Source organism: Lepeophtheirus salmonis, chromosome 3 (assembly GCF_016086655.4).
Source record: "Lepeophtheirus salmonis chromosome 3, UVic_Lsal_1.4, whole genome shotgun sequence".
Lineage (NCBI taxonomy): Eukaryota > Metazoa > Arthropoda > Copepoda > Siphonostomatoida > Caligidae > Lepeophtheirus > Lepeophtheirus salmonis.
In genome coordinates, this window is record NC_052133.2 from 800,007 (window position 1) to 825,039 (window position 25,033).

At 33.3% G+C, this 25,033-nt stretch overlaps 5 protein-coding genes across 6 annotated transcripts; 2 read left to right on the plus strand and 3 right to left on the minus strand.

Moving 5' to 3' along the window:
* Positions 1–1,649: 1,649 nt before the first annotated feature.
* Positions 1,650–7,436, plus strand: LOC121114508 (uncharacterized). The gene is made up of 3 exons (XM_040708499.2): positions 1,650–4,786; positions 5,984–6,337; positions 6,398–7,436. The coding sequence occupies exons 1-3, from the start codon at positions 4,309–4,311 to the stop codon at positions 7,348–7,350; spliced, it is 1,785 nt and encodes a 594-aa protein (XP_040564433.1). The 5' UTR covers positions 1,650–4,308; the 3' UTR covers positions 7,351–7,436.
* Positions 7,377–9,580, minus strand: LOC121114507 (uncharacterized). The gene is made up of 3 exons (XM_040708498.2): positions 9,175–9,580; positions 8,695–9,066; positions 7,377–8,628 (listed from the first exon to the last, which is right to left on the minus strand). The coding sequence occupies exons 1-3, from the start codon at positions 9,554–9,556 to the stop codon at positions 7,448–7,450; spliced, it is 1,935 nt and encodes a 644-aa protein (XP_040564432.1). The 5' UTR covers positions 9,557–9,580; the 3' UTR covers positions 7,377–7,447.
* A 2,504-nt stretch (positions 9,581–12,084) lies between these two features.
* LOC121114506 (uncharacterized) lies at positions 12,085–16,050 on the plus strand. The gene is made up of 3 exons (XM_040708497.2): positions 12,085–12,708; positions 12,795–13,163; positions 13,238–16,050. Exons 1-3 carry the CDS (start codon positions 12,360–12,362, stop codon positions 14,041–14,043), a joined length of 1,524 nt encoding a protein of 507 aa, XP_040564431.1. The 5' UTR covers positions 12,085–12,359; the 3' UTR covers positions 14,044–16,050.
* Positions 16,051–17,864: 1,814 nt separating this feature from the next.
* Positions 17,865–19,720, minus strand: LOC121114286 (serine/threonine-protein kinase PAK 3). Its single transcript, XM_040708207.1, has 3 exons — positions 18,612–19,720; positions 18,352–18,557; positions 17,865–18,286 (listed from the first exon to the last, which is right to left on the minus strand). The coding sequence occupies exons 1-3, from the start codon at positions 19,718–19,720 to the stop codon at positions 17,865–17,867; spliced, it is 1,737 nt and encodes a 578-aa protein (XP_040564141.1).
* A 141-nt stretch (positions 19,721–19,861) lies between these two features.
* On the minus strand, positions 19,862–23,853 carry IKKepsilon (I-kappaB kinase epsilon). Of its 2 annotated transcripts, none has more exons than XM_040708495.2 (3): positions 23,454–23,853; positions 20,539–23,398; positions 19,862–20,473 (listed from the first exon to the last, which is right to left on the minus strand). In XM_040708495.2, the coding sequence occupies exons 1-2, from the start codon at positions 23,731–23,733 to the stop codon at positions 21,357–21,359; spliced, it is 2,322 nt and encodes a 773-aa protein (XP_040564429.1). In that variant the 5' UTR covers positions 23,734–23,853; the 3' UTR covers positions 19,862–20,473; positions 20,539–21,356. The 2 variants fall into 2 exon arrangements, with proteins under 2 accessions (XP_040564429.1, XP_040564430.1); XM_040708496.2 differs by having other exon boundaries at positions 19,862–20,485.
* Between the last annotated feature and the right edge of the window lie 1,180 nt (positions 23,854–25,033).

Below are 25,033 nucleotides of genomic sequence, written 5' to 3' on the forward strand. Positions count from 1 at the left end.
TGGATGGGAAAGAGAGGCTGGAAACAAACTAAGAATTCCTGGAGGCAACTTAGTTACAAGGGTGTCCACAGGGGATGGAGTGGAGTGGTATATTCCCCCCTCCCCCAAATATATATTTAAATTATTTTTTCATAAAATTGAATATTTGATATTTAATTTAAAAATTGAATTTGCCGTGAATAGCTTAGAATTTCTGAATTTGTCTCCAAAAAATTTATTATCTGAAATTTGTTTTAAAAAAAAATTTTATGGTAAAGTTAATTTTGGATTTTTTTTTTTTCCAAAAATTCAATTTTTTTTACAAAAAATTAAATTTTCTGTGAATAGCTCTGGGTCCAAAAAATTTAATTTTTGTATTTTTTTTAAATCCGAAACCAAGCCTCCTCAACAACAAAAAAAATATCCCGTCGGCGTCCCTGAGTTAAGGTTTAAGATATTATTCAAGTGCACCCAAAAAAATTTGCTAAGAACACTACTATTTTCAAATATTGATCATGTTGTCTTTGTTTCGCCACATGGTGCATGGCTAAGTTAAAGACTTTTTCGTATATTATCTATTTTTATTTAGAATTCAGTTATTGCCTTTAACCTTTGATGTCCACTTTTGTATCCGGGACTGAATATACGTTATGTATTGCACACCTGTATTGATAGAAAAACATTTTCTAACTGACTAGACCATAACTTCATAATTTACAGTTTCTTAAAAAAAATACAGTAATATAATTATCAATGTAAAGGCGTTAGGTTAGTGGGGAAAACCTACCGGATTTATTCAGGTATACGCATTTTGAGGAAGACTTCCGTCATGGCGTCATCGTTTTTGTTGTTGTTTTTCACTCCCTTCCATTGATGGTTGGTTAACGTATGTTTCGTATAATATTAAGTAACCTTAAATATATATCCAATAAAATATTATGCATACTAACGGTAACGCTAATTAAATCACCCAACCTTTTCCTCATTGAGCTATGACGTCTTATAATAATAGCTTTATATTTTGCTTACGGTTCCTATGGGAAATTATATATAATAGTTTTGATTATGACTTCTTTGTTTTATTTATAATTGATGACCTGTTTATTTATTGTAATTTCTATATTAAGATCAGATAATCAGATTATTCCTGGAAGAAGAGATCAAAAGTTGACTTGTAAGAAAACAAATAAATGTATGTCGTTATTTAAGGAGAAGAATAAACTTATTAAATATTTTTTATTTCAAGTCGCTTATAAATGGATTTTATAGGATATTTTCATTGCTATATAATTGATAATGAAATCTTTATGACTCATTGTATTTGACAGAAATTGCAAATATGATAATTATCTTCTGAATGATCAAATACATCTACGTCTATATAATATCTTATACCAGCATGAGCCTATTAGTGATAAGCAGGATAGGTTTTTTGAGCCCACAGGTCTTGCATCTTTTGAATTTTAAAACAACATTTTATTTACATAATTTGAGAAAAACACATAATACTATATTCTTGCACAATATACGAGGGTCGATTGTAAAGTGCGTGAAAAGTCCGAGAGATGGCACTATGGCGCGTATCGAGGTTATGTTTAGTTAGTTGCATCTCTTGAAATGGCAAACACCAAGTTTCAGCTAGATCCGTCTATTTCTTTCTGTTTTACATCCGTTTAAATTGAGGAAGTTGAGTGATTTTCAAAAAGTGGACAAAAAAGAATTTTGTTTGTTGACTAAGCATTACTTTATGAACGACAAAACTAAAAAGAAGCTTTATAAACATTATGGGGACTCTACACCTTCGATTAGAACAATTTATAAGTGGTTTCAAAATTTTCTGATTAGCCATAAGGTGCAAAAGTGACGTTGAACGTTCTGGGCGCCCTGTTGAGGTTACTACTCTAGAAATCATTGATAAAATTCATGATGGAGTACAGAAGAGTGAAGGTGTGTGAAATTGCTAGTGCTGTGGGCATCTCGAGTTGGAACCCTATTTCTATTAATTTTCCGACCACAACTGCTGAGGTGTGAGCTGGTGTATTGTTATGATGGAAAAGGTATTTTTTGTCGGACAATCGTGGGCGTTTTTCTGGCAGATCGGTTTTCAAACGTTCCAATAACAATGAAAAATATGCACCTGTGTAATAGTTTTTCATAATCTTTCCACGTGATTCTATGATTTAAACGAATGCCAAACAGAAATAGTGTACGTTCTTCCAGGAAATGCTACTAAATAAACATCTATTGCACGCACTTTTCAAACGACTTATCAAATACATATTAGTTCAATGTATTAAATTAAAACCTTTCCCTTCATATTTTAACATGCTCTATAATGAAATTACCTTCTAAATTTTTTTTAGTGTAAAGTGACATCTCTAAATAAAACTTTCTATACTATCACAATTTATAATAGAATAATTTTCTATGGAATTGGTAGAAGCCTTTCACTCTCAATCCTTATGTTCAATGCTAGTTTTCAAAATAAGGACTTCTCATCCAATTTAAGGTTTCCTTTTCTGTGGTTGAAAAATTTTTAGTTAAATTCAGTGTGGGGCATAGAAGCGTGAGGCATGGTGGATTTCCTTAAGCTTCTAGTTTATATTGTATTACACTTGAGATCCCTGGAATGGAGAAAATTGTTTAGTAAATAATATGACGTTTAAAAATGCTACCCAAACCGACTTGCAGGTAAACCTTGGACTAAAAGTCAATCTCATTCCTTCAAAGATTAGAAGAGTACATCTAACCTAGTATATAATACGTATATACTGAATTGAAACAATTATTTATCTGCAGCAGACAATTTTGCAGTGTGTAATTATCTGCCGTCGGATTAAAATGTCTCAAAACTCCTTGTTTTACATTTATATAACATTTTTTAACAAAACATGTCAAATTTGGTAGTGAAAACTAAAAGTTTCAGCTGATGTACTCTGTTCTTTGAGATCAAGATCAAAAGATAAAGAATAACACTTTTATTGAAAAGTTTATTTGTTGAAAGATAAAAAGAAGAAAGAATATAACTAATTTTATCTTTGTTCCTTGCAATATCAAACACTTATTTATTTTTTTAATTGACAAAAAGGTTCTATAATTACTTGCTATTTTTTGATAGGAATCTCATTCAAATATTATATCTAAAAATAGAATAAAATACATATATAAACCTTAATTATTCCATAACATTCATTTTTTGCTGGAAAGATATATTATTGTTGTGACGATACCAAGACTTTCTTCTCGGTTCCGATACGTAAATATATATATAGGTATTTGCCTAGGTAAAAGCTAGTTTTGAAGTTTGATGACTTTTTTCTTATGAAGAAGAACTTTCATTCTTGTTTTTGTTTTTTTTTATAAAGAAATTTTTGTTTGGAGTAAGGGGAGGCTATTTTTTGTTGAATTACCTTTATATTTTGAAATTGTGACAAAAAAACTCCTTATTTTGAGAGCATAGTTTTATTTTTTGAGAAACACCGCTGTCGTTTCGATAAATTTACGAGCCTTATTTTAGTAAGGGGGGAGGGGGCGGCCTGTGAATCGATCCCTAGAGGGAGGGATGAAGCCGTACATAACATTGTAGAAAAAGTTGTAGTACCTTACGTAATGAGATGTGATCTCCTCTGGCCTCATCTTCAATAATATATTTTTCGCATTGCTTCACTTTCCAAAGTTTTTCATTATTGTCAAGAGGTTGCGAGGATTGAATTTCAAATATCTTCTGTCCCTGTCTCCAATTTCAAGATAGAAAACGAAAGTAAGAAGTGTGGGAGGCAAACTTATACAGTGTGCATTAAGAAATCTAGTTTAAGAAGAGATCACCTGTACAAAGTGGTCGCTTTTTCAGTTCCCTTTCCATGACCGCATAATACAGTTTTGAAATACAATACATATATATGTTTATAGGCTATAAATATATTGCCATAAAGAAGATAAAATAAATTTTTCAGGCCTTTAAAAAATTATGTTCCTAGAGTAATATAAGACTTATAAGATTGTAAAAATATTGTATTTATGTTAAAAGGGGTTTGAGTTTCATTTGGGAGACATGATTAATAAATTATTTTATACATCCAGAAAATAAGGAATCAAATTGTAATTTTGAGTGTCTGCTTCATATTATGAAGCACATGCACAATGACGAATAATAAAAAGTATAAAAATAATAAGAGAAGTCATAAATTTTTAATTAATGATGAATATTAAAATCAAATCCTTTAAATGCCTACATTCTATATAGAATCCAAAAGAACTTGCCCTTAGAGTACTCCTTTCCCTTTCACATAAAAATTGAAATCCTTTTACTTCCAACTTCACTTTGACATCATGAGGAGAGAAGGAATCATCATCTCCTTCCTGATTCTCTTTTGGAAACTCACTGGATTATCTGTGAAAGCCAAAACGATCAAAATTTGCTTTTTATTCTTTTGTATCAATAAACATATCCCTGATAAGAAACCTCATCCTAGAGGGGACCCCTGGCCCAACACCCCTGCAACAACCACTACAACAACAACCACTACAACAACAACAACCACTACGACAACGACTCGCGAACCATGGAGGCCTAGGGAAATTAGATTTGTTCAACCACTCACAACAATACAAGTGTCCTATCAACGGGTGGATTTTCATTACATTACTCCTCTGACTTTTAATTCTAGATTTGCATATCATTTCGGTGTAGGAGTTGTGAGCACTTGGTTTGATGCGGAACAATATTGTGTGGGCTTGGGTGGGAATCTTGCTGAAATTTTAGATGCACGAGATGGGGAATTTGTCAGAAGTGTAACACAGAGTTTAGGTGAGACTGACTATCTTTTTCATTCATACTATTTTTATATTCACCTTTTAACGCATCTTGATCCTAATATAACACACAGCCATTCTTTTATACACTTAAATTAATGCCATATTAAATAAATTTGATAGTTCACGATACAACAATGTTCAGATCTTGGAACGCCTGCTCGCTAAAACCTATACTTGTTACTATTATTTAAGCCGTGAAACCCGAAAATGACCATTAAAACCTTCAATCCCAATATGTTTGTCCTTTAAAGCCTCTTTTTAAAAAAACACCTTTTTTAAAGTATTGATACGATTCTGAGCAATATTTCCACATGAAATAAATATGTAAATGAAAATCAAATAGCAATTGATAAAAAACATTTTTGGATTGGATTTAATAATTTTATTACAACTGCAAATCTTTAGAAATTATAATCAATGGATTTTTCTTTAGTTTTACTTATAATATAAAGCAATTGAAAAAATATGCAACAAATATTAGTTCTCAAATATTGACAAACAAATCTCATTTTACTTTATTTTTGTATGACTAAATACATTTTGTAGGAACTATCTTCAAGATGAATTATCTTTTTCATCTTATTTAATTTTCATCTATATATCTTTATCAAATTAACTTGGAACATTATGATTACTCTTCTATTGTGGTACTTTAATACGCAAGTTTTTTTTTTTTTTTTTTTTGTTCTAATGGTTGAAGATTTGTATCAAGGAATTAAAGATTATACAAAAAAAAAAAATTTCCAATACATTTAATATTTGATTTTTTTTCCAAAAATTAATATCTTCGTGAAAAGCTGTGGATTTTTGAAATTTTTTCCAAAAAATTAAATTATTTCAGAAACACTTTGGATTTTTTAAATTTTTTTCCAAAAATTGAATACTTAAAATTCTATTTTTGTGAACAATTATGAATTTTGTCTAAAACATGCAATATTTGAAAAAAATATAATATTTGAAATTAAATTTTGTGAAAAAAATTAATTTCTAAAATATTTTGTGAATAGCTATGGATTTTTCATTTTTTTTTTCGAAAAAAATTAAATATTTATATATATTTTTTTTTTTTTAAATCAAAAACCATGCCCCTACCCTAGTAAAAATATAATCCTGCGGACGTTCCAGGTTAATATGAATATTGTACATGCTGTGAATGAATAATATAATATTTACTACAACATAAATCAAGGAAATAATTGGTGGATTGGTCTTCGAAAAATTGAGAAGTGTCATTGCACAAATGAAGGAGAGGGAAATCGTGTAATACGTGTGTCTCATTTTGATCTAATGCGCTCACAAATAATCCCTGTATTTTGTGGTAACGCTCGAAAGGTGTGTGACCAAAATGATAATAATTTTATTTGGGGTCATTCAAGTACACCCCTAACGACTTTTACCGATTGGTCTCACACTAATAATAACGAAGTTGATTTCTGCGTGGCTCTTCTAAGAAACTTTAATTTCCGATGGGTTTCAAGTTATTGCAATCATCGAAGGGATTCAAGTGGTGTCATCTTTCAGCCCATTTGTCAGAAATTATTGGGTGTGTATTACTTGCTTATAAGATAGGGTCATGCCTAATTTATCTCTCTCTATATTTTAGTACATAATCACTTCGTCCATAGACGTCATTTATCATCAAGGACGTTTGAACATGGAGCCTTTCCTTCAACTACGTCCACAACCACTCTTTCTCCCAGTACCCCTTCCTCTACTACGTCCACAACCACTCTTTCTCCCAGGAGAAACGATCCTGAATGTTTTGAAAAGGATGTACTCTACAAAGGCACTACCATTCATGTCCCAGTTCTATATGTAGAAAATGCTAAGAGATGTGCAGAAATTTGTGCCTCTATTCCTGGCTGTGGTTATTGGGTTTGGAGAGGGGATGAGGAGGCAAAACATTGTATTCTCAGGAGTGCAATTGAAGATCAAAATTTTAAAACAGGTTTAACTGGAGTTGTATCAGGAAAAATCATGGATTGTAGTGTAACTAAGCCCTTAGCTCTTAAGAAGAGGTCTTCCTGCTCATTCATCTTTGATGGATTCATTAACAATGTGGAGATCATTAGCACTCTTTACAGAATATATTCCTTGGAGAACTGTCGATCATCATGTAGGAATACATTTCCCCTTTGTAGGTCCTGGTCATGGGTAAATGGAGATCAGGGAAGACATTTGTCCTCGAATAGTTCCAGCTCTATTTGTATATTATCTGCATCCCCTCATTCTGTAGAAGATGGTAATTTGAAATCTAGATTAGGGGCATTTACAGGCAACTATCCTGACGTTCAATGCTATAGACATATTGTGAATAAAAAGAAATGCAAATGCCAAAAATTTCATGATAATTATTACGAGGATGGAAGTGACGAAGATGTAAGTTACGAAGATGTGAGTTACGAGGATGATAGTGAAGAAGAGTATTCTGGAGAGTTTGCACACGCTTATCGTTCTCATCATGGTACATCTAATAATATAATTTCCAAATACAAGTGTCGACTCGAAAAGGAATACTACTTTTGCCCATTATACGATCGAGGAGAAATAATTTAAATATAATATATCTCTAAATACAAATGTTTTGTTTTTTTACTCAAATAATGTATTATTTTTAAATGAAGTAAAAATATCAAATCATATTCATATAGGATCAATGTATCTTTCTGGGTATAAAAGTCTGAATACTAAGCTGAGGTCCACATTTAAGTACTAGCATATTCATACATGTCTCTGTTTCCGTATTGACATTTTCATATATGCTTTTCCCAAGTTTGACTCTCTTCTTGGAGTCTTCTTCATCAAGAGGCAAACAAGCACAGCGTTTTAAACTTGACAAACTTAGGGTATTATGGCAAGGTCCAATTGTATTCCCAGATACCGCATAATTGAAACGTTCCTTATAAAACTCCCATTCACTCCTCAAAATACACTTAAATGTTCCCTTGAACCATGACCAATATTTGCAATCCTCTACGCACAACATTCGACACTTCTCTGCTGATTTAACATGATCCCTAGTCGCAATGATTTGCCCGTCTGAATAGCGGACGCCCATCTCAATACAAGCCTCACTTTCGATTAACTCAAAAATAGGACCGTCATGTGAGGCCTCAGTCCCTGGGTTAACAATGGGACAGAAAGCAAATTCCCTCAAGGGGGCACAGCCCTTTGCTATACCACCATCTTTACCTTCCTCTTCATTGGATCTATCTCCATAGTAATCATAGTCGAAACTCTTGCAAGTGCACTGGCTCTTATCTTCTGAAACCCCAAAGCATTCATCTCGAGCGTAGACCCCAGTAATTCCACCGAGTCTGAATGCAAATACCCGACTTCCATCCTCTGCAATAGATGATGATAATGTACAGTTAGACTTACTCTCGGAGCCTTTGGTCCAAGAAAAGGATCGACAGAGTGGTTTAATATGTTTACAATGATCTAAACAATCTTGCGGGCTCATAATTCCATTTTTTACGTCAATTATTTCAGATTTAATGAGCTCAGTATTGTAGCTGACATAACATGGTCCATCTTTTGAATGAGAGGAAGCCCTACAATTGATCATTTTCCCTGCAACTGAACCTGGTAAATGAAAACGAAATTTTTTCTTTCGTAAAGATTTTTTTAGAATACAAAGACGGCTTATCAAATCTCCTCTCCATATCCAGTATTTGCAACCCTTGACTCCTCTACAAATCATAGAACATCTCCGAGCATTTGGAACAAATTGAATGGATTTACGAAGGATAGCACCTCGGTAAATTACGTTGTTATCAAAACAATGGGTTTCATCTCGAAGTGGAGGGAAGGAAGTTGAGGATTTGACTTTAGCTTAAAAAAAGGAAATATATCATAAAAGTTACATGCTCTTTTAATTCTAAATTTCAATTAATTTACGTGTATCTTGAACTGGTTTCATACATATTGGGGATATTTGATGCCCTCTTGGACTCTTAGATGCATTGCAGAAATCAGACGCCCAAGTGAACTTAAAATCCCTGCGTAGAACAGCACAAAATCTATTCCTCTTAGGCTCATGATAATACCAATCAATGAAAGAGCCTAGATTCGTTTCTGAGCCAATCCACACCCATGGAACAAAAAGAGGATCACAAATTTTTGTCATTTTAGATGGACAATGAATAAGCAAAATAGATGTTGAATTTATTTGGGAAGAAATGTGAATTGGTTGAGTGGTTTTTTTAGAGTTACTTCTAGTGCATCGACAACTCTGTGTTCGTCTCAGTCCGAGCCACCAATCAAAATCCCCTGAAATAATAGATATGCAGTAACAATTATCTTTATATACCTTCAAATCAACTTCAGTTGTGATAAATAAAAAAAATGAATTCCTTCATCATTATTTGAAATACCTACCTATATTTTTGACATATGATCTAAGAAAGAGAGCATCCTCCTTGGATTGAACTTCAACCATCTCACTTTTTAGACTCTTACAATATTCTAAAGCTTTGAACCAATCACCTTTTACGGAGTCATTGAAATGGAAGGAGAATTTAGAGTGATATCCAGCAGGAGTGATGAAGCCCGGTTCTACGACACGAATAGGTAATGGATTGGGGTTATGTAAAGATGGCCCAGACGTAGTCACTAAATAAAGATTTGGTCGTTCCGGAGAACGAGGCGTTATATCCTTCATACCAGAGCATTTGTGTGGAAATAATTTACAAAAGTTAAAAAAAAACCCATGAACAAAGGACGTCAAGTAAATTAGCGCTAGCAAAGGAGGCTCTTTCATACTAAAACAAAAGGAGGAAAGTGCTGATAAATTTGGATTTTAAGATTTAATTTTTTTCCAAATTTATATACATATTTGAGAAAGGTGTGTTTCAAATAGGAATAGTTTAATTGTATATATATATTTATCTAAAACATAATTGTATGTTAATCACTTTTCTTCAAAATGATTCAATGTATATTGACTAATTAGCATTTTCGCGGCGTCCGCAGGGGAAGGGCTGGAGGGGTTGTAGACCCCCCAAAAAACATTAAGGGATTTTTGTTTTTTACAGGAAAATTTAATACTTTATTTTTTGTTCTTTTTTCAAAAATTATAATATCTAAATTTAATATAGTTTTTAAATTTTTCAGAAAAAAATTTAGTTTTCTCTCAATAGCTATAGATTTTTAAATTTTTTTCCTAAATATGAAATATTTGAAATTTAATTTTTCAAATGTTCGTCCAAAAAGTTTAATTTTTCGTGAATAGGACTTTTGAATCCAGGCCCGCTCCCCTTCCCTCAAATTTAATCCTACGGACGCTCCTGATATTGGAACAATGAATAACACCGAGTTCGCATTTACCTCGGGGTTTTTCAGCTTGAGTAAAAACTTATTTTAAACCACTGTATCATTTATATTAATGATTGATGCATACAAAAAGAGGCAATCTTTGTCATGAAGAATAAAAATATGACATTGACCCTATTTTCTTTCAATTTAATGTATACTATGAATGAGGAAAAAATAAAAGTTGTAGTAAATTGTTGATGGAATTTTTTCCATAATATTTGTGAACTTAAAGGAAAAGGTCAAGGTTTAATAAAGACGTAAGAATGGGGGAAATTGAGATAGGAGACAGGATGCTCTAATCTATTGAAATGTCTTCTATTTATACGTTTAGCTATTAAAAGTAATCAACTGAACCTATAAATCTGCATATATCCATTTTTGGATTCTTAAAACTGTTTAACAATTTTAATCCTAAAATATAGGTCAATTCATCCTAGTTTAATGATGCAATGATTCATAGGTTTGACTTCAGTCTATGCTATTTAACTATAAAATCTGGGATTATTGTTACTCGGGAGTATTTTGAAACACACCGTACCTTCCTAATTCCTATCTATAAGTATCATAAATTTATGAGATTCTAAAAACGTCTTAAAAATTTATCGATATCTTCCTTTTGTTGCCTTATATTATAGAGCTATTCTATATCAGCGTTTCTCTAACACCTTTTAAAACTGCATAAAAACTTAAAGCACCCCAGTGTAATATATGAATAAAATGACACTGTATATCCTAAATACAAATGTCACAGTCAATAATGTCCAGTTATTTTGCAAATTTACTGAAGGGCATCATTAGTTACATAAAAATATATAGCGTTCTCATAACGGTTTCGGCTATTCATACTTAACCTCAACACTAGTAAATGTGTATTGAATCCATAATTGTTTTTTCTTTAATATCAAGCAAAAACGTCCTTCCAATTCAGTTGTTAGGAATGCCAAAAAGTTCGACTGACTTAGTACTTAAGTACGAGGGGGGTCTGAAAAGTTTCCGACTTCAATGTGAAGATGGCAACAACACTCGTAAATATTTCAGCCATTTTTGATTCGAAGTTGTTATGTAACAGTCGTTTGAGTGAGTTGATCTGAGTGCGTTTGGAAAAATGGACAAAATCGAGTATCGAGCTGTCATTAAATATTTATTTTTGAATCCAAGTTTGAGTGCCAATTAATTACTGTAGATGAAACTTGGATAGATTTTCATACGCATGAAACAAATATACAGTCCAAACGATGGACTTCAATTTTTTGAACCTGCTTAAAAAAAAATAATTGTAGATTATAACGCAGAGTACTATTTGGACGATTTACAGAGATGGGATGATCGCTGAGAGAAGTGTATAGAGTTACAAGAAGACTATGTTAACAAATAAATAGAAAATTCAGAAAAAAGTATTGTATCTTTGTTAGGTCGGCAACTTTTCAGGCACCCCTTTTATTTGGCCTTTATTAGTTTATCTATATAATTCACCTTCCATAATTCATAAGATTGCTGTGTGACCAAACATTATTATGCAATGCAACAAAAATTTAATTACTATAATATGGTCGTGTCATTTGGTAGGGTTTATAAAAGCTAAACGTCAGGATTTGACGTCATTTTTATGATCCCGTACTTGACTTGGTCCAAAAAAAAGTGGACTGGAAAACAACTAGGTAGGTAAATACATACCTACTTTAAATGAATCATTTTTGGATATATTAAATAAACGATAATCATTTATTCAATTAGATTTTAATGAATGGTATATTTGGCCAATGGTTTTATATACTAGGTCAGGGATATTGAATACAGATATCATCATTTCCATGATCATGTTTTTGAACCCTTCATATAGTATCAACTACCTACTCCCATTACATGATAAATCTGAAGTCCCCACAACAAATAACATCTTAGGATATTCATTTCTTAGAGGGCACGTTCGCGTTGTTGCGATGGAATAAAAAGGAAGGAAGAACCATGGAGCTAGGGAAAAATAATAATGGTAAGGCGTACATATTATCAAATATTTCTTACTTACACTATCATAGTGAATGTATCTAATTTGTAAAAGAACTCGTTTTGTTGTTTCGGTGAACATACTCTCACTTGATTTTTTGAGGAGTGTATAAAAATAGGCCGCGCAATAGATAAGTCTTTAAATTATTTCAAATCTTGATTGGGTATGCAATATGTTGTGTTTGTGTTAAGTGCTCTGTTTCCAAAAAATAACCAAAGATATACCTTCAAAAAATTATTTTAATATGTTTGTAAAGACTTGTTTACCCTTTTTCTTTTTAACCATAAAATTATCCTATGGTTTCTTTGATCCCTGTCAAGCCTTTGGTATATGCATTTCTGTTCAACCAAATAATAATCGAGGATTTAATGTTGCGAGTAATCCTGCCCCAGTTAATTTTATGAAGTTGGATGATAAGTGGATCAAACCCTCAGATCATCAGTCTGACTATGCATATTATTTTGCCCAAGATGTTCATACGGGCTTTGATTGGTTTGAGTCAAAGAAGTTTTGTGAATTTAATGGAGGGCATTTAGCTGAGCCCATGAATAGTGATGATGCAAATTTTCTTCGATCATACGCACGAAGTTTAGGTATGCACTCAATACCCTTTTCAAATTACTCACAAATGGTAGTGCCCCTATTTAAAATAACAACAACTAATTAAATGAATTTGCAGCACACAATGATAATTGGTGGATTGGCCTAAGAGAGAAGGAGCAGTGTCGATGTCAATTTCAGAATTCATTTGGATTTTCCAGCTACGTATCTCTTAATCCTTCAGAACTAGTGAACCACGGTGTTTTACATGTGTCTTGTCCATCTCAAACTCGTAAGGTATGCGATGGGGGAGCAAATCGTTGGATATGGAGCTTTTCGGGAACGCCCATGTCCGGATACACAAATTGGGCCCCATCTGAGCCCCAATTCAATGAATATTGTGTCATACTCTGGCATCAAAGGGATTTTCAATGGAGTGACTTTAGTTGTAATATACGGATTGATTCGGATAATTCGAGATTCAAACCTTTATGTCAAAAACGCTTAAGTATGTTTCAAATATATATTATTATATGTAGAGTCACTGCATATATTCATAATCGACCCTTAAATTCTCTTCAGCTCCTCTTACGACAACTACCACTACCACAACTACTTCTTCGACCACAGCCGCTTCAATAGTAATTGATAGAGTGGACGAGTATGATTATGATGATAAAGGTCCAAAAGGGGATGAAGAAAATGATGAAGATGAGAATGACGATGAAAATCAATTTTCAAAGGGGGATATCTTACCCAATTCTGAATCATGTTCAGACAGTAACGTTGTATATCGTGGAAGAAATATTCAAAGACCCATCAAACTTGTATATAGCTCTAAAAGATGTGCTGAAATTTGTAACTCGGTAGAAGGATGCAGATATTGGGTCTGGAGAGGTGATAAATTTCCTCAAAAGTGTATTCTAAAAAGTAAACTCCGTAGAAGAAAATTTCGGATTAGGAAACAAAATGCTGTCTCAGGAAAGCGTAATGGTTGTCCAGCCTCTCCTTCAACAAAGGCTCAACCAACTTGTTCTCTCAACTACGATGTGAGAGGAGATAATGTTGAAACTATTGGTAATTATTTTGGAGTCAAAACTCCAGAAGAATGTATGGAGAAGTGTAAGGAAAACAAAGATCTTTGTAAGACATGGACTTGGGTTCGCAATCATCGACAGAAAAAACAATCAAGAAGAGGAACAAAATGCGTTTTATCAGTAGCCTCAGCTTTGAGTGAAGATTACTTTGTATACAAGAAGGGTGCCGTCACAGGGATTTATCCGTCTGAAGAATGCTATGATCAAAAGAAAGATGAAAATATTTGTGAGTGTAAGAGTTTTAGTGATGCTTATTATGAAGATCTCGATTATGGGAATATACGGACCTAAATGGATCTGGAAGAATAAGTAATAGTGGTAGTGAGGAATCTGAGGAGAAAGGTACATCTTGTCGAAAGAAAGAAGAGTATAATCACTGTCCTCTTAAGGAGAAGGAAACCGCTATTGAAGAAACCACTCCTGAAAAATTAATTCAAGAGGAAGTATGTATCGAATATGGTGTCAGTTTCAATGGTGGAACAACTTACTCAATGATTGGTGGAGTAACATCCGCTGAACAATGTAGATCCCACTGCACTGGCATGTGCAAGTATTGGACATGGAAATCTAAAGCAAAATCTTGCCTCCTTAAAAAAGCCAACACATATTATCCAGAAGCAAACGAAAGCTCTGTTTCTGGAACAATTATTGGAACCTGCTCTACCACGACACCCTTTTCCTCTCTAACAAGATGCTCCTGTCTCCCTGTGGATCCGGAATATGATTATTCAGAGGAGGAAGAACATAAAAATGGAGGAGACTCAGAGGGTGCTGATGAATATGACTATTATGGAGCTGATAATGATGCATCCTTCTTGAGTCTAATTACAGTTAAGCAGGGAGGCAAGGATTGTTCAAATGGATACGTGAAGAAATGCGGATCAAGTGCACCAGTGGAGATTGATATTGCAAATCTTGGAGGAAGTTCTCGAATACATTTTTCATAAACCAACTCTATCTTTATGTGCCCTGCCATTCTTATGCTTGTTTCATGATTCTTTTAGAATTATTATTGTATATTTTCCTTTCTGAGACTTTATAAGCCTCATATGTTTGTATTGTATGGTCCTACAAAAAAATCTTTATTAGTATGTACTGACATATTATCATGATGTATCCTAAGATGTTCAAGTTTGGATTGATGCATAACTACTCTTCATTATAATATTATTACACATGTATATTTATTAATATACGCACAAATAATTTCTTTTTTGTGCTTAAATTAAAATATTTGCACGCTTGTTGCTAAAAGTGGACTTTCATCTATGTAATCCCAAGAGCAAAGTCAATTAATGAAAATTGTGTTTATGATTAGAGGTCACAATGTATGTACATAGTTTTATTTAACTTCATAAATTGTTGCTCAGATTTAATAACATATTTTCCAAGAACTATGAAACCAAGGTTAGTGATAACCAGACTTGGACCCCTTTACACTCTTTCCGTTCATTACTTTAAGAAATCCTTTCAGATAATTCGTCCATTTATGTTTAAACGAAATGCCGACCATGTGATCCATTTTTGCCCCAATTTAGTTCCTTACACAAATACTTATTCCTCGAGAGATGTCCATTTTGCAATACCAGAAATGACGTTATTTAATCATTTTCGTAGATTACACCTTTGGCGAATTCATGGAATTTGCGTGCTAAGTTATAGAGTAATTTATGATCATCCAGCCCCCCTAACGGCAAAATAATATTTACGTTTGGTAATAAAATTTCAGAAAAAATTATGACATGGTAGTTGTTTCACCACCTCTTTTAGCTTTGGACCAGGGTTCAATTACGGCTTGGTTGAACATATAAAAAAAAAGGAACGTACAGTCATTCGCAAAAGTTTAAGACCACTTGGAATATCTTCTTATTTTTACCAGAAAATGAATGTATTTCAGAAATAAAACAAAATATAACCAGTTTCGTCAAACGACGTGAAATAGTGCTGACACATACTTTTATATTTTGAAAAAGCTTGAACAACCCTCATTTTCGGCTTAATATCCAAGCTTAGTTATAAATGATACAACAGTTCTACGTAATTTGACTTCAATGGCATACAATAATAATTTTCAATGAAGATAACTATTGTTAAAGATTAAGAAAATTCAATTTCCTTCCTTAATCAGAGTCAAAAATAAATTATTTTCCTTTTTCAGGAGCTGTGCAACAGGTGGGGGGCATAGCCACCCAAAAACAGCTGTTATTTTTTTATTTATTACACTTATTATTTCAAAAATAGTCAACTGAGTCTACTTTTAAATACATATATATCTCAAATATGAATAACATGTATAAATTTGTATAGTTGGTTTAATTTTTTTCTTATGATATTTTCCTTGAATCCCTATTTATACTTTTACTTCATAAACCTAAAAGACCCACTATTTCATAGACATATTTAGGTCAATTGTGGGATTTACATAATAGTTATAGAAAAAAGAACTCCATTATCTTTCCAATTTATGGCTTTAGTAATGTGTATCTCGCGTTGTAAAAGTGCGATCGGTTTACGCTAGATGACGTAAGAAATATAAGATTTTATGCTAAAGAACATATTATTGAGTATAAATTAGTACGGATAACTCAACTTATATAGATCCAACATATAGATGTTGCTCTGTTTGTTACTTTCTTTAGAGCTTCAATCTGTTCTCAATCATTGGACTATCATGCAAGGACCTCATGTCACTTTTATTCATTTCCTACAGACTAAAACAATCTAAAAATAGGAGAGACAAAAACAGAAAAGTAATTTTACAGCAAAAATACATCCTGGATAATTTGGACCTACACATGTTAAGGACGAATCCCAAATACTCCAAGGAGGAAAGATTCCTCTGAGGTAACATCCTTGTTGAGAGGAGAATGTGAGCGTTCACCATTCTTCCAATGGAATGGAATGATTCAATGCTTATATTACTTGAATTCGTGATTCCTAGCTGTTTTTACATATTCCAATGTAATCAAATAATGACAAGATTTTTATCAGAATAGGTTCAAATTACTCTGTACTTATTACCCAAGCCATACTAAGAAACGCAGAAAAGAAGAATTGAGGCCGCAGCTCTCAGAAGAAGGAAGAGCCGTAATTAGATATCATATACCAACACAGTATAGAGAAAAAAGAGGAGTATGATATACTGGGAGCACTCTATAAAATGAATGAAATCTTGTAGGCGTTTTATTTAACTCATTAAAAAAAGAGGGATGTTTTATATATAACATTTAAAAAAATGAATGTGATTTTAGATGAGGTTTAGTAACGAGCTAAAGTACTCACTGGCTCATCAAATACTTTTTTTTTTCGAGCTGTTACTATTATTTTTTTATTCTTTAGGAAAGAACGCCTAACTATTGAGTGAGTACTTACGTGTGCGTGTCCTCATTAAAAAAGGAAAGTAAAACCCAAGGTTAATAGAAATGCAAGGTTATGCCATTATCTAATCCGGCTTGCTAGAATTTTCAATTCGATGTACCGTACCGACTGCTAAACAAGACAGACATATATGACGCCATTTAGTACTACAGTGGTACTCTAACAGTAACAGTCAAGGAAGGTAATATAGGTACTCTTGGTAACCGTTATCCTCTTTGACGTCACTATTAAAAAGCATGGTCACTGGTGGACGTCAAACATTTGTAGGAAAAGCGATATGGTATAAACTTATATTTCTATTAACCTGGAGTAAAGCCATGGAGTTGTTTACATTATTAAAGCAAAATTTGTATGTTTGTCAATCCCTAATAACTAAGGGTAATGCCGAGTACTACCAGTAGTGTTTTAATATAAAGGAAAGATGACAAGTCCTTTTAATTTGCTTTAAAAAATAGTTTATGCTGACGGAGTCATCTGCACAAGGATTTAAGTTTTTGATCAAAATCCCTAAACAATGTCATCATTGCCACCATCTTTCAATTTTAGCTTAATCTGAATTAAATTCATATTTGGAAAAAAAACATTTTGACCATGGGTACATTAAGGATGATAGGTAGGTACATTATATTCTATAAATACCCAATTGTTTTTTTGTTTCAAATTTTAATATTTGTGGCACACGCAGAAAACTTTGAGAAAAAATAATCCAATAAAAGTATTTGTCAAAATTACATTTATTTTTTGGACTGTTCATGTTTCTTCATGAGAACCAATTTTATATTTTCTTTTAAACTTGAAAGTCGAGTAGCCTTTGCTATAAACTCATGCTCAAGAAGTTCGCTGGCGGTGGATCGCTTATTCGGTTGAAACTGCAGACATCTTTCGAGAAATTTCGACATTTCTTTAGAAAGTATTCCTTTAGATTTAATAGGTGGACTTTTCTTCTTGGATATGTAGTACATGGCCTGTAAAGGAGTCTCATCCATGTATGGAGGATGTCTGTCCACCATCTCAATTACTAATATCCCTAAACTCCAAATGTCCACAGATTTTCCATAAGTCTGTTTTTTGACTACTTCTGGTGCCATCCAATAAGGAGTCCCCGCAAATGTTTTCCTCATGCGATCTCCTGACACGTTGGCAGTAAAGCCGAAATCTAGTAACATAATAAATCTTCATTAGTTTTTCATTTCTTTAACAAATTGGCTGAAATTTGCGAACCTGTTATTTTAACGTCTCCTTTAACTGAAAGGAGTACATTATCGGATTTGATGTCTCTGTGTATGAGCTCGTGATTATGAAGGTAATTTATACCAGAGAGTACTTCTTTTGATATTGCAGACATTTGTGGCTCATTTAAAATAGTGTGAAGTACAACATCTGTCAATGGACCACCATTCATGTAATCCATTACAACCCAGAGTTCCCTACAAATGTAAATACACTGGTTCAAGTTTCAAGAAATAAATGGATCTACTTACTTGTCTGTTAGGAAAAGGTCTAAAAACGCAACCAAATTAGGATGTTCTAATTTTCTCATTACTTGTACTTCCATCAAAAGATGGAATTTTTGAATATTTTCGTTATCGAGATCAATTTGTTTTATAGCAACTTTTTCAGTGAGATTTCTCTTACTCAAGCCAAGCCAAACAGTTCCACCTGAGCCAGACCCTAATTTTGAAGAAAAACGAAACTCATCATAAATACAGGAGGAATTTGTAAACTTTTGCATTTCTTCAACGGCTTCACGATTTGTGAATTGAGAAAACAATCTGAATTCATGTAGATTTTCGATCTCAGGAGATATAGGTCTGAGTTTGGAGCTAGTTTTAGGAACTAAGACCGAATTCTTCTTTGCACTTTTTTTAATCGGCTCACCGAAACTTATTTTTAATTCAGATATGGTCTGTGCCATATTCGACTGTAGTTGAAGACTTTCTAGGATATGAGATTTTTCAGAGGTCGGAACAACTTCTTCCTCATAATCTCTATCATCATTATCATCTGAATGATATGGTACATCCTTGACTGGAGAAGAGTAAGATGAACTTCTGGCTCTCAAAAATGCAGGAGGATCGAGGAACTCCTTCTTACTGTTTAAACATTTTATTTTTCGAAGCACGGGAGTTTCCTTATACACTGTGTCAGTATCGTTGGAACTTTGCACTCGTTCATAAGTCGGCCTAGAAGATAAAATTGGGTTATCTCTTGTAACTTCCACTTTTTCTTCACACAACTCTGGGAAAACAACACTCTGAGTTACTAATTTCCCAGCTATCCGCCGTTTACCCTTTTTACGACGACAACTATTATCCCTCGAAAGTTCTTTAAAAAATTTAAGGACATTAGCTCCATTTTCAGTAGCATCCTTGTCTCCATTTTCCCTATCTAGGTTCACCCGTTCAACGAAGGCTTTTAGCCATGAATCCGGCATGCCTACAACGTTACCGTCTTCAACACGTACATTGACAACATGCTTAACTTGAGTAGGAGATCCAATGTCACACAAAGAAGATGCAGGACTAGAGTTCGTTCGAAACAAGGGTAAGATGTGGATTCTATCAGAGATGCGTTTTCGAAAAGCCTCCATAACTTATGGAATAAGATTTTAAAAGAACTAAAGAACCCTTGTTCAAAAAAAAAGAAAGAAATAGAGGAAATGTGTGATACGAAGTCTTCCGATAAGAATGAGTTTCACTTGAAACGTAACTAATGTTTTTCTTTTAGAGAATATAGTTCATACATATATATATATATATTAATTTGAATAAATAATACATAAGAAGACTTAATAGATATATGTAATAAAATATAATGTCAGTAAATAAATGAGGCGTAATTATTATGTTATAAAATCAATTATTTCTAAAAGGATCATTATCATCTATAAAAGCGGAGATTCGCTCATCGTTTGTACTTTCAGCACTAAGTGAACTTCTAAAAGGATCAGATACGTAGGGTTCACGAAATCCGTTATTGGCATCTCTCCTAATTCTATACCCTTCATATGTACCATCAAACCATTTCCGATCGCCTCCTAGAGGAACTACATACGTTTCCTTGTGATCATATCCCATCCACAGCACAAAGAATGTTAGTAACAAGACTAGAATAGCTACAAGGATGACCGACAAGTAGCACAGAGAAGCAGTGTATTTGGATTCCTCATATTTCTGTCGAGCCAAAAGGAGTCGTCCACCTTCAATATTCTTGTTGGGGGTAAGGGAATGGGATATAGTGCATACACAGGGCTGAGGATCCTTTGGTATCATATTTGTAGATAGTAGAGCTTTTCAGTGAATCTCAACTCTCAGCTCAACCACGTCTTACCACTCAAATTAAACTAACAATCCAACTGGATAATTAATCCTTATTCTCTAAGTACTAATGATATATGTATTTCCTTACTCGTTAACACTCGTTTCCAAGAACCTGCTATCCACTAGGTGTCTTATTCGGATATTGACATTCCACAAAATTTGAATTACATACGTATCTTTCGTTGTTTTCATTGACCTATTAATCCAGTAGTATTTAACTTGTTCTGTGTCCCAAGATCAGTTTATTTGATAAACTCTTTATAACAGAAAGAATGGGTATTGGGTATGCATGAATTGATGATTTATTTCATTTTAATTTCACCATCAAATTACAATAACCTAATCCAGGTTTATAAGTATTTCTGATTCCACTTAATTTTTGAATAAATTCGGTTAAAGATTCATGAATAAAATTATCTACAATTAATATGAAGAACAAAATTGACAATTTTTTTTTCGAAATCTAAATTTGGTCATGCAAGATAATGATACTTTTACACGGTATAATACCACTGATCAGAAATATTACAATGAAAGACCAATATATTAGAGACATTGTATTTATTTTATCAAATTAATGAAATATAATACCTTGAGGAAGAAAGATTGGGATAACTACGAAAATAATACTCCCAAATAATCACAAGAAGTTATCTTTGGTGTAAACAAGGAAATAGCAATAGCAGAAATGCAAATATGTCGCGAATTATCCAATTTAAACGCCATAAGGGTAAAAACCTTTGAGAAGATTTCATCTCAAAGAAAAATACATAATGGGAAATAAAATGTGTCAAAATTTGTACAACAAATCTATAAAGAAACTAAAGAGGGTCATAATAAACTTTTTTCAATAATATACAGCATGAATATTTGAAATCTGAAAGGTGTGTGATATCAGCCTTAAGACTATGATGATAATTGTTCTATTTTAGCTAAAATTTCAGCAGCATTTTGGTCAGAGCCAGTTGAGGAATTGGCAATCGTAGCTAATTGACCAAATTGTTCAATTAAACGAGTATTTTCTCTTAAAATTCCCCACACTTCGTCCTGTGTGGAGAGTATTGACTTTATTGCCATTTTGATTTGTCTAGACTTCATCTTACTTTTACAAGACTCGATTTCTTCTTTTTTCATGTTATTGATTTTAATGGTTTCAGCTTCTTCTACAAGAGACACCATTTTTTCAAGGTAGCGATCCTGCGAAAGTTTTAAGGACTCTGAGAAATGACGAATATTTTCTTTAAATACAGCAATATCTTTGAATAATATTTCGGCTTGAATAAAGGTTGTTTGAGCCATTTTATACCAATCTGCAAGGCCTTCCATTTGGTTAACGAGAGCAGGTTCACTTTCCTTTTGAAGAAGCTCAACCAACACTTTGATAGTCTCTTGCATTTTAATTTTTTCAAGAATATGAAACTGTTCATCATTGTACGTAAGGGTTCTGGAGGCTCTATCACGAAGTAAATGCTGCCAGGACTCTTTTAATTTAGTGACATAAGTATTTGCTTTATTAGCAGCCGTTAGTACCTCGGGAGGAAATTCCCTTGTGACCTCCTGCCACTCTTTCTTCAATTGATCATCTTTGACAAATCGTCGATTCAGTTGTTCAACTGCGGGATATAATTCCGCAAATTGATTTTTCAAATTTTTGAGCCCTTCTTCTTCATCTAAAACTAAAGATTGAAGGCTTTGATAAGACGAGTCATCATCATTCGGTGGGTTCTTGGAGAAAGGCTCCTTAGAGAGCTTAATATTGATTTCATGAGTGGACACAAAAAAATGAATCTGATTCTCTATTAATTTTGTTAGTTTGATACAGCCATGTGATGCATCCAACAGCTCACTTAAACGTATTTTCACAACTTCTGAGAGCATTTCAATAGATGCATTCATTATATTTAAACATTGAGTATAAGAGTCAATTTTTCTTTTGTAGCAATACCCAACAGCACAAGCACTTTTTGCAAGTGTGGCATCATTTTCCACACTAACAAGATTTGAAATCGTCGGAAACGTTGGAACCTCTTTTTCCATTCCAATAAAAATATTATTATTATTTTTGTTAAAAAGGACAATAGGTTTGGAGGGATTGGTATCTGGAAACTCAGTTCCAGGTGTAGAATCTTGGACATAATGACTTAATTCATTTTCTCCAAACAAGATGATCATGTCATTATCTGGTGATATTTCAGTCTGTTCCGATAGAATTGTTTTAAATGTATCTAACCCCTCTGTTCTATCCAGATAAATTCGATGGGGTGTTAATTTATTCATGAAGTAAATGTGAAGTTTTTTTTTGTCTAAAATCCAAGTAACTTGAGAGAAAAATCGCTCAAAAGTCCAACGCTTTTGTGGATTCACTTCAAGTAGGCCCGCAAGGAGTGGTGTTATATGTTTTTTAATTCCTGCACTCAATAAACAACTATTAGGAAGTTCCCTACTCCACTGAATCGGTCCGTTTTCACTCGTTTGAACACCTGATATAACTCCAGATGATTTTTTGGTGGTGATATGATACATGGTTTCCTTGTTTCTTCTACCACCAAATGGACGAAATGGTAAATTTCCTGTAGCAACATGATATAGAGTTACACCGATAGACCATAGATCTACTGTTGCTCCAAAGGTCTTGCCAACAGTTTTCCTGAGCACTGCCCTCTCATACATGTCAGGATGAAGATACTCTTCAGTGCCGTAAAGCGACACAAACTGTTGATCATCCTCCAATTCTCTCGCAGCCCCAAAATCTGTGAGCTTATACACAATATTTCCGTCGTCCTTGATGAATTTCATGATATTTCCAGGTTTTAAATCCCGATGCACCAAGTTATTATCACGGAGATGATTCATTCCTGCAGATAAGTGACTAAGAACGAGGAGCCACTCATCTTCGTGCAGCCCATAACTATTTTCTGGATCATCCAATAGGTTAAAGAGGGAACCGCCTAAAAGCACAGACAATATGTTCAATCTGATTCTTTAAATCCATTCTTTCATTACCTGTACAAAGCTCCATCACAATCACCTTGCCGCGCCCTTCCTGCTCTTCCTCAATTGCAAGCAACTTCACGATGTTTTCATGCTTCACCTTCTGCAGCACCTCAAATTCCCTCATTTGCACTTCTTGGGGCCGCATATGCGACAATTGATTAAAGGTCTTCACGGCCACTGTTTCCCCATTATGCTTGTTCACACCCTGAAAAACGGCTCCCGTGGCACCCTTCCCCAATACACTTGTCGTACACCAAACATAATTAGCCGAACCCCTTAAAAATGACATTTTTCAAACCATTTATATCCTAATTATTTAGCAACATTAACGGACACACCAAAGGCATGCCTCCAACTAACTTTGTACAAATTAACTCATTGTGGATCCTCCTCTTTTTGTACAAGAATATACATCAGTCACGTGAGCAATTATCTTTCATATTCTCTTCACTTTTCTTCTTCTTCTTCTTCTTTCCCTTTTGACAGGTTGCAATTGTAGTGATGGACGATTGCGGATCCAGCGATTCGTTCACTCAAAACACTGAAATCAATCAGGAATGCGCTCTTTTTTTTTGTACTTGACAGAAGTGCAGAACACATTTATCATCTTTAAACATTAAATGTAATAAAATTATACTTTAACAGATCAAATCCATTTAAAAAAATAGTTAAATTATTTTTAGAGAAAGTTTAACCAGTAAACATATATCAATTCAATGACATAGTAGATGTAATATATATTTTTAATTTAACCCACTTTTAATATATAACACCTATATAATGTACAATATTCACTTTAACACTGAAGATACATTACAGCTAATTCACAATTCAATCGAAGTTTTTTTGACTAAAATTAATAGTTAGTGAGTTCATTTTATTTGCATGAAATTGGCTGTTCGCTTCAGAAAAAAAAAACTTAAATATTGAAGAATTTTGATTCAATTGGAAAGACGAAGGAGTAGGTATTTGGTATATGACGATTTTTGAACCCGTGTTAGTAAGATAGAAAATTGATTTGGTCTTACTTATTTGCAGAAATGGGTTTGGATAAATATATCCAATGTGTACATAATATATTTGTTTCATAATAAAAAAATTGGTTTAATTAAATTTATACATCATACAATAGTCATTGAAATAATAATTGTTTAGTTGTTAAACTTTCTTTAAAAACAAATTTAATTAGTTTTTTAAATAGGTAAGATATGAGCTATTACATTTTCAATTTATTGCATTTACTTGATTAATATGAGAAAATTCTTTTGCACTCACGTCTAGCACAAAAAAGAGCGCGTACCTTATTCATTTTAGTGATCATTCGAATAGCGAGGGTCCAAACTCTCTTATGAAATCATTCTTAATATTTATCATATTCATCTTATGTCTCAAATCATTTGACAACATCTATCTTTAAGATAAGGAAAATGCTTATGGTACGTTCAAATAGGCCCCTTGTACATGCTGCTTTTCCTATTAGAAGATATAATGTACAACAGTATATTTGGCTTGATTAAACTATATAAATGTCACGAATAGTCTATAGCAGAATTACTCCTCCTTGATGAGCAGGCCAGGTTTTAGAGGGG

Bases quoted from the DNA above. Each gene is read 5' to 3' on its own strand.
- LOC121114507 (XM_040708498.2), bottom strand. From the start codon at position 9,556: ATGAAAGAGCCTCCTTTGCTAGCGCTAATTTACTTGACGTCCTTTGTT. The intron at 9,067-9,174 runs GTAGGTATTTCA...CTATTATTTCAG, and splicing joins ATCATATGTCAAAAATATAG to GGGATTTTGATTGGTGGCTC. The intron at 8,629-8,694 runs GTAAATTAATTG...CCTTTTTTTAAG, and splicing joins GAAACCAGTTCAAGATACAC to CTAAAGTCAAATCCTCAACT.
- LOC121114508 (XM_040708499.2), top strand. From the start codon at position 4,309: ATGAGGAGAGAAGGAATCATCATCTCCTTCCTGATTCTCTTTTGGAAA. The intron at 4,787-5,983 runs GTGAGACTGACT...ACATAAATCAAG, and splicing joins AAGTGTAACACAGAGTTTAG to GAAATAATTGGTGGATTGGT. The intron at 6,338-6,397 runs GTGTGTATTACT...TCTATATTTTAG, and splicing joins CATTTGTCAGAAATTATTGG to TACATAATCACTTCGTCCAT.
- LOC121114286 (XM_040708207.1), bottom strand. From the start codon at position 19,720: ATGGAGGCTTTTCGAAAACGCATCTCTGATAGAATCCACATCTTACCC. The intron at 18,558-18,611 runs GTAAGTAGATCC...TTACATTTGTAG, and splicing joins GACCTTTTCCTAACAGACAA to GGAACTCTGGGTTGTAATGG. The intron at 18,287-18,351 runs GTTCGCAAATTT...TTATGTTACTAG, and splicing joins AGGAGACGTTAAAATAACAG to ATTTCGGCTTTACTGCCAAC.
- LOC121114506 (XM_040708497.2), top strand. From the start codon at position 12,360: ATGTTTGTAAAGACTTGTTTACCCTTTTTCTTTTTAACCATAAAATTA. The intron at 12,709-12,794 runs GTATGCACTCAA...ATGAATTTGCAG, and splicing joins ATCATACGCACGAAGTTTAG to CACACAATGATAATTGGTGG. The intron at 13,164-13,237 runs GTATGTTTCAAA...AATTCTCTTCAG, and splicing joins TTTATGTCAAAAACGCTTAA to CTCCTCTTACGACAACTACC.
- IKKepsilon (XM_040708495.2), bottom strand. From the start codon at position 23,733: ATGTCATTTTTAAGGGGTTCGGCTAATTATGTTTGGTGTACGACAAGT. The intron at 23,399-23,453 runs GTAATGAAAGAA...CTGTGCTTTTAG, and splicing joins TGTGATGGAGCTTTGTACAG to GCGGTTCCCTCTTTAACCTA.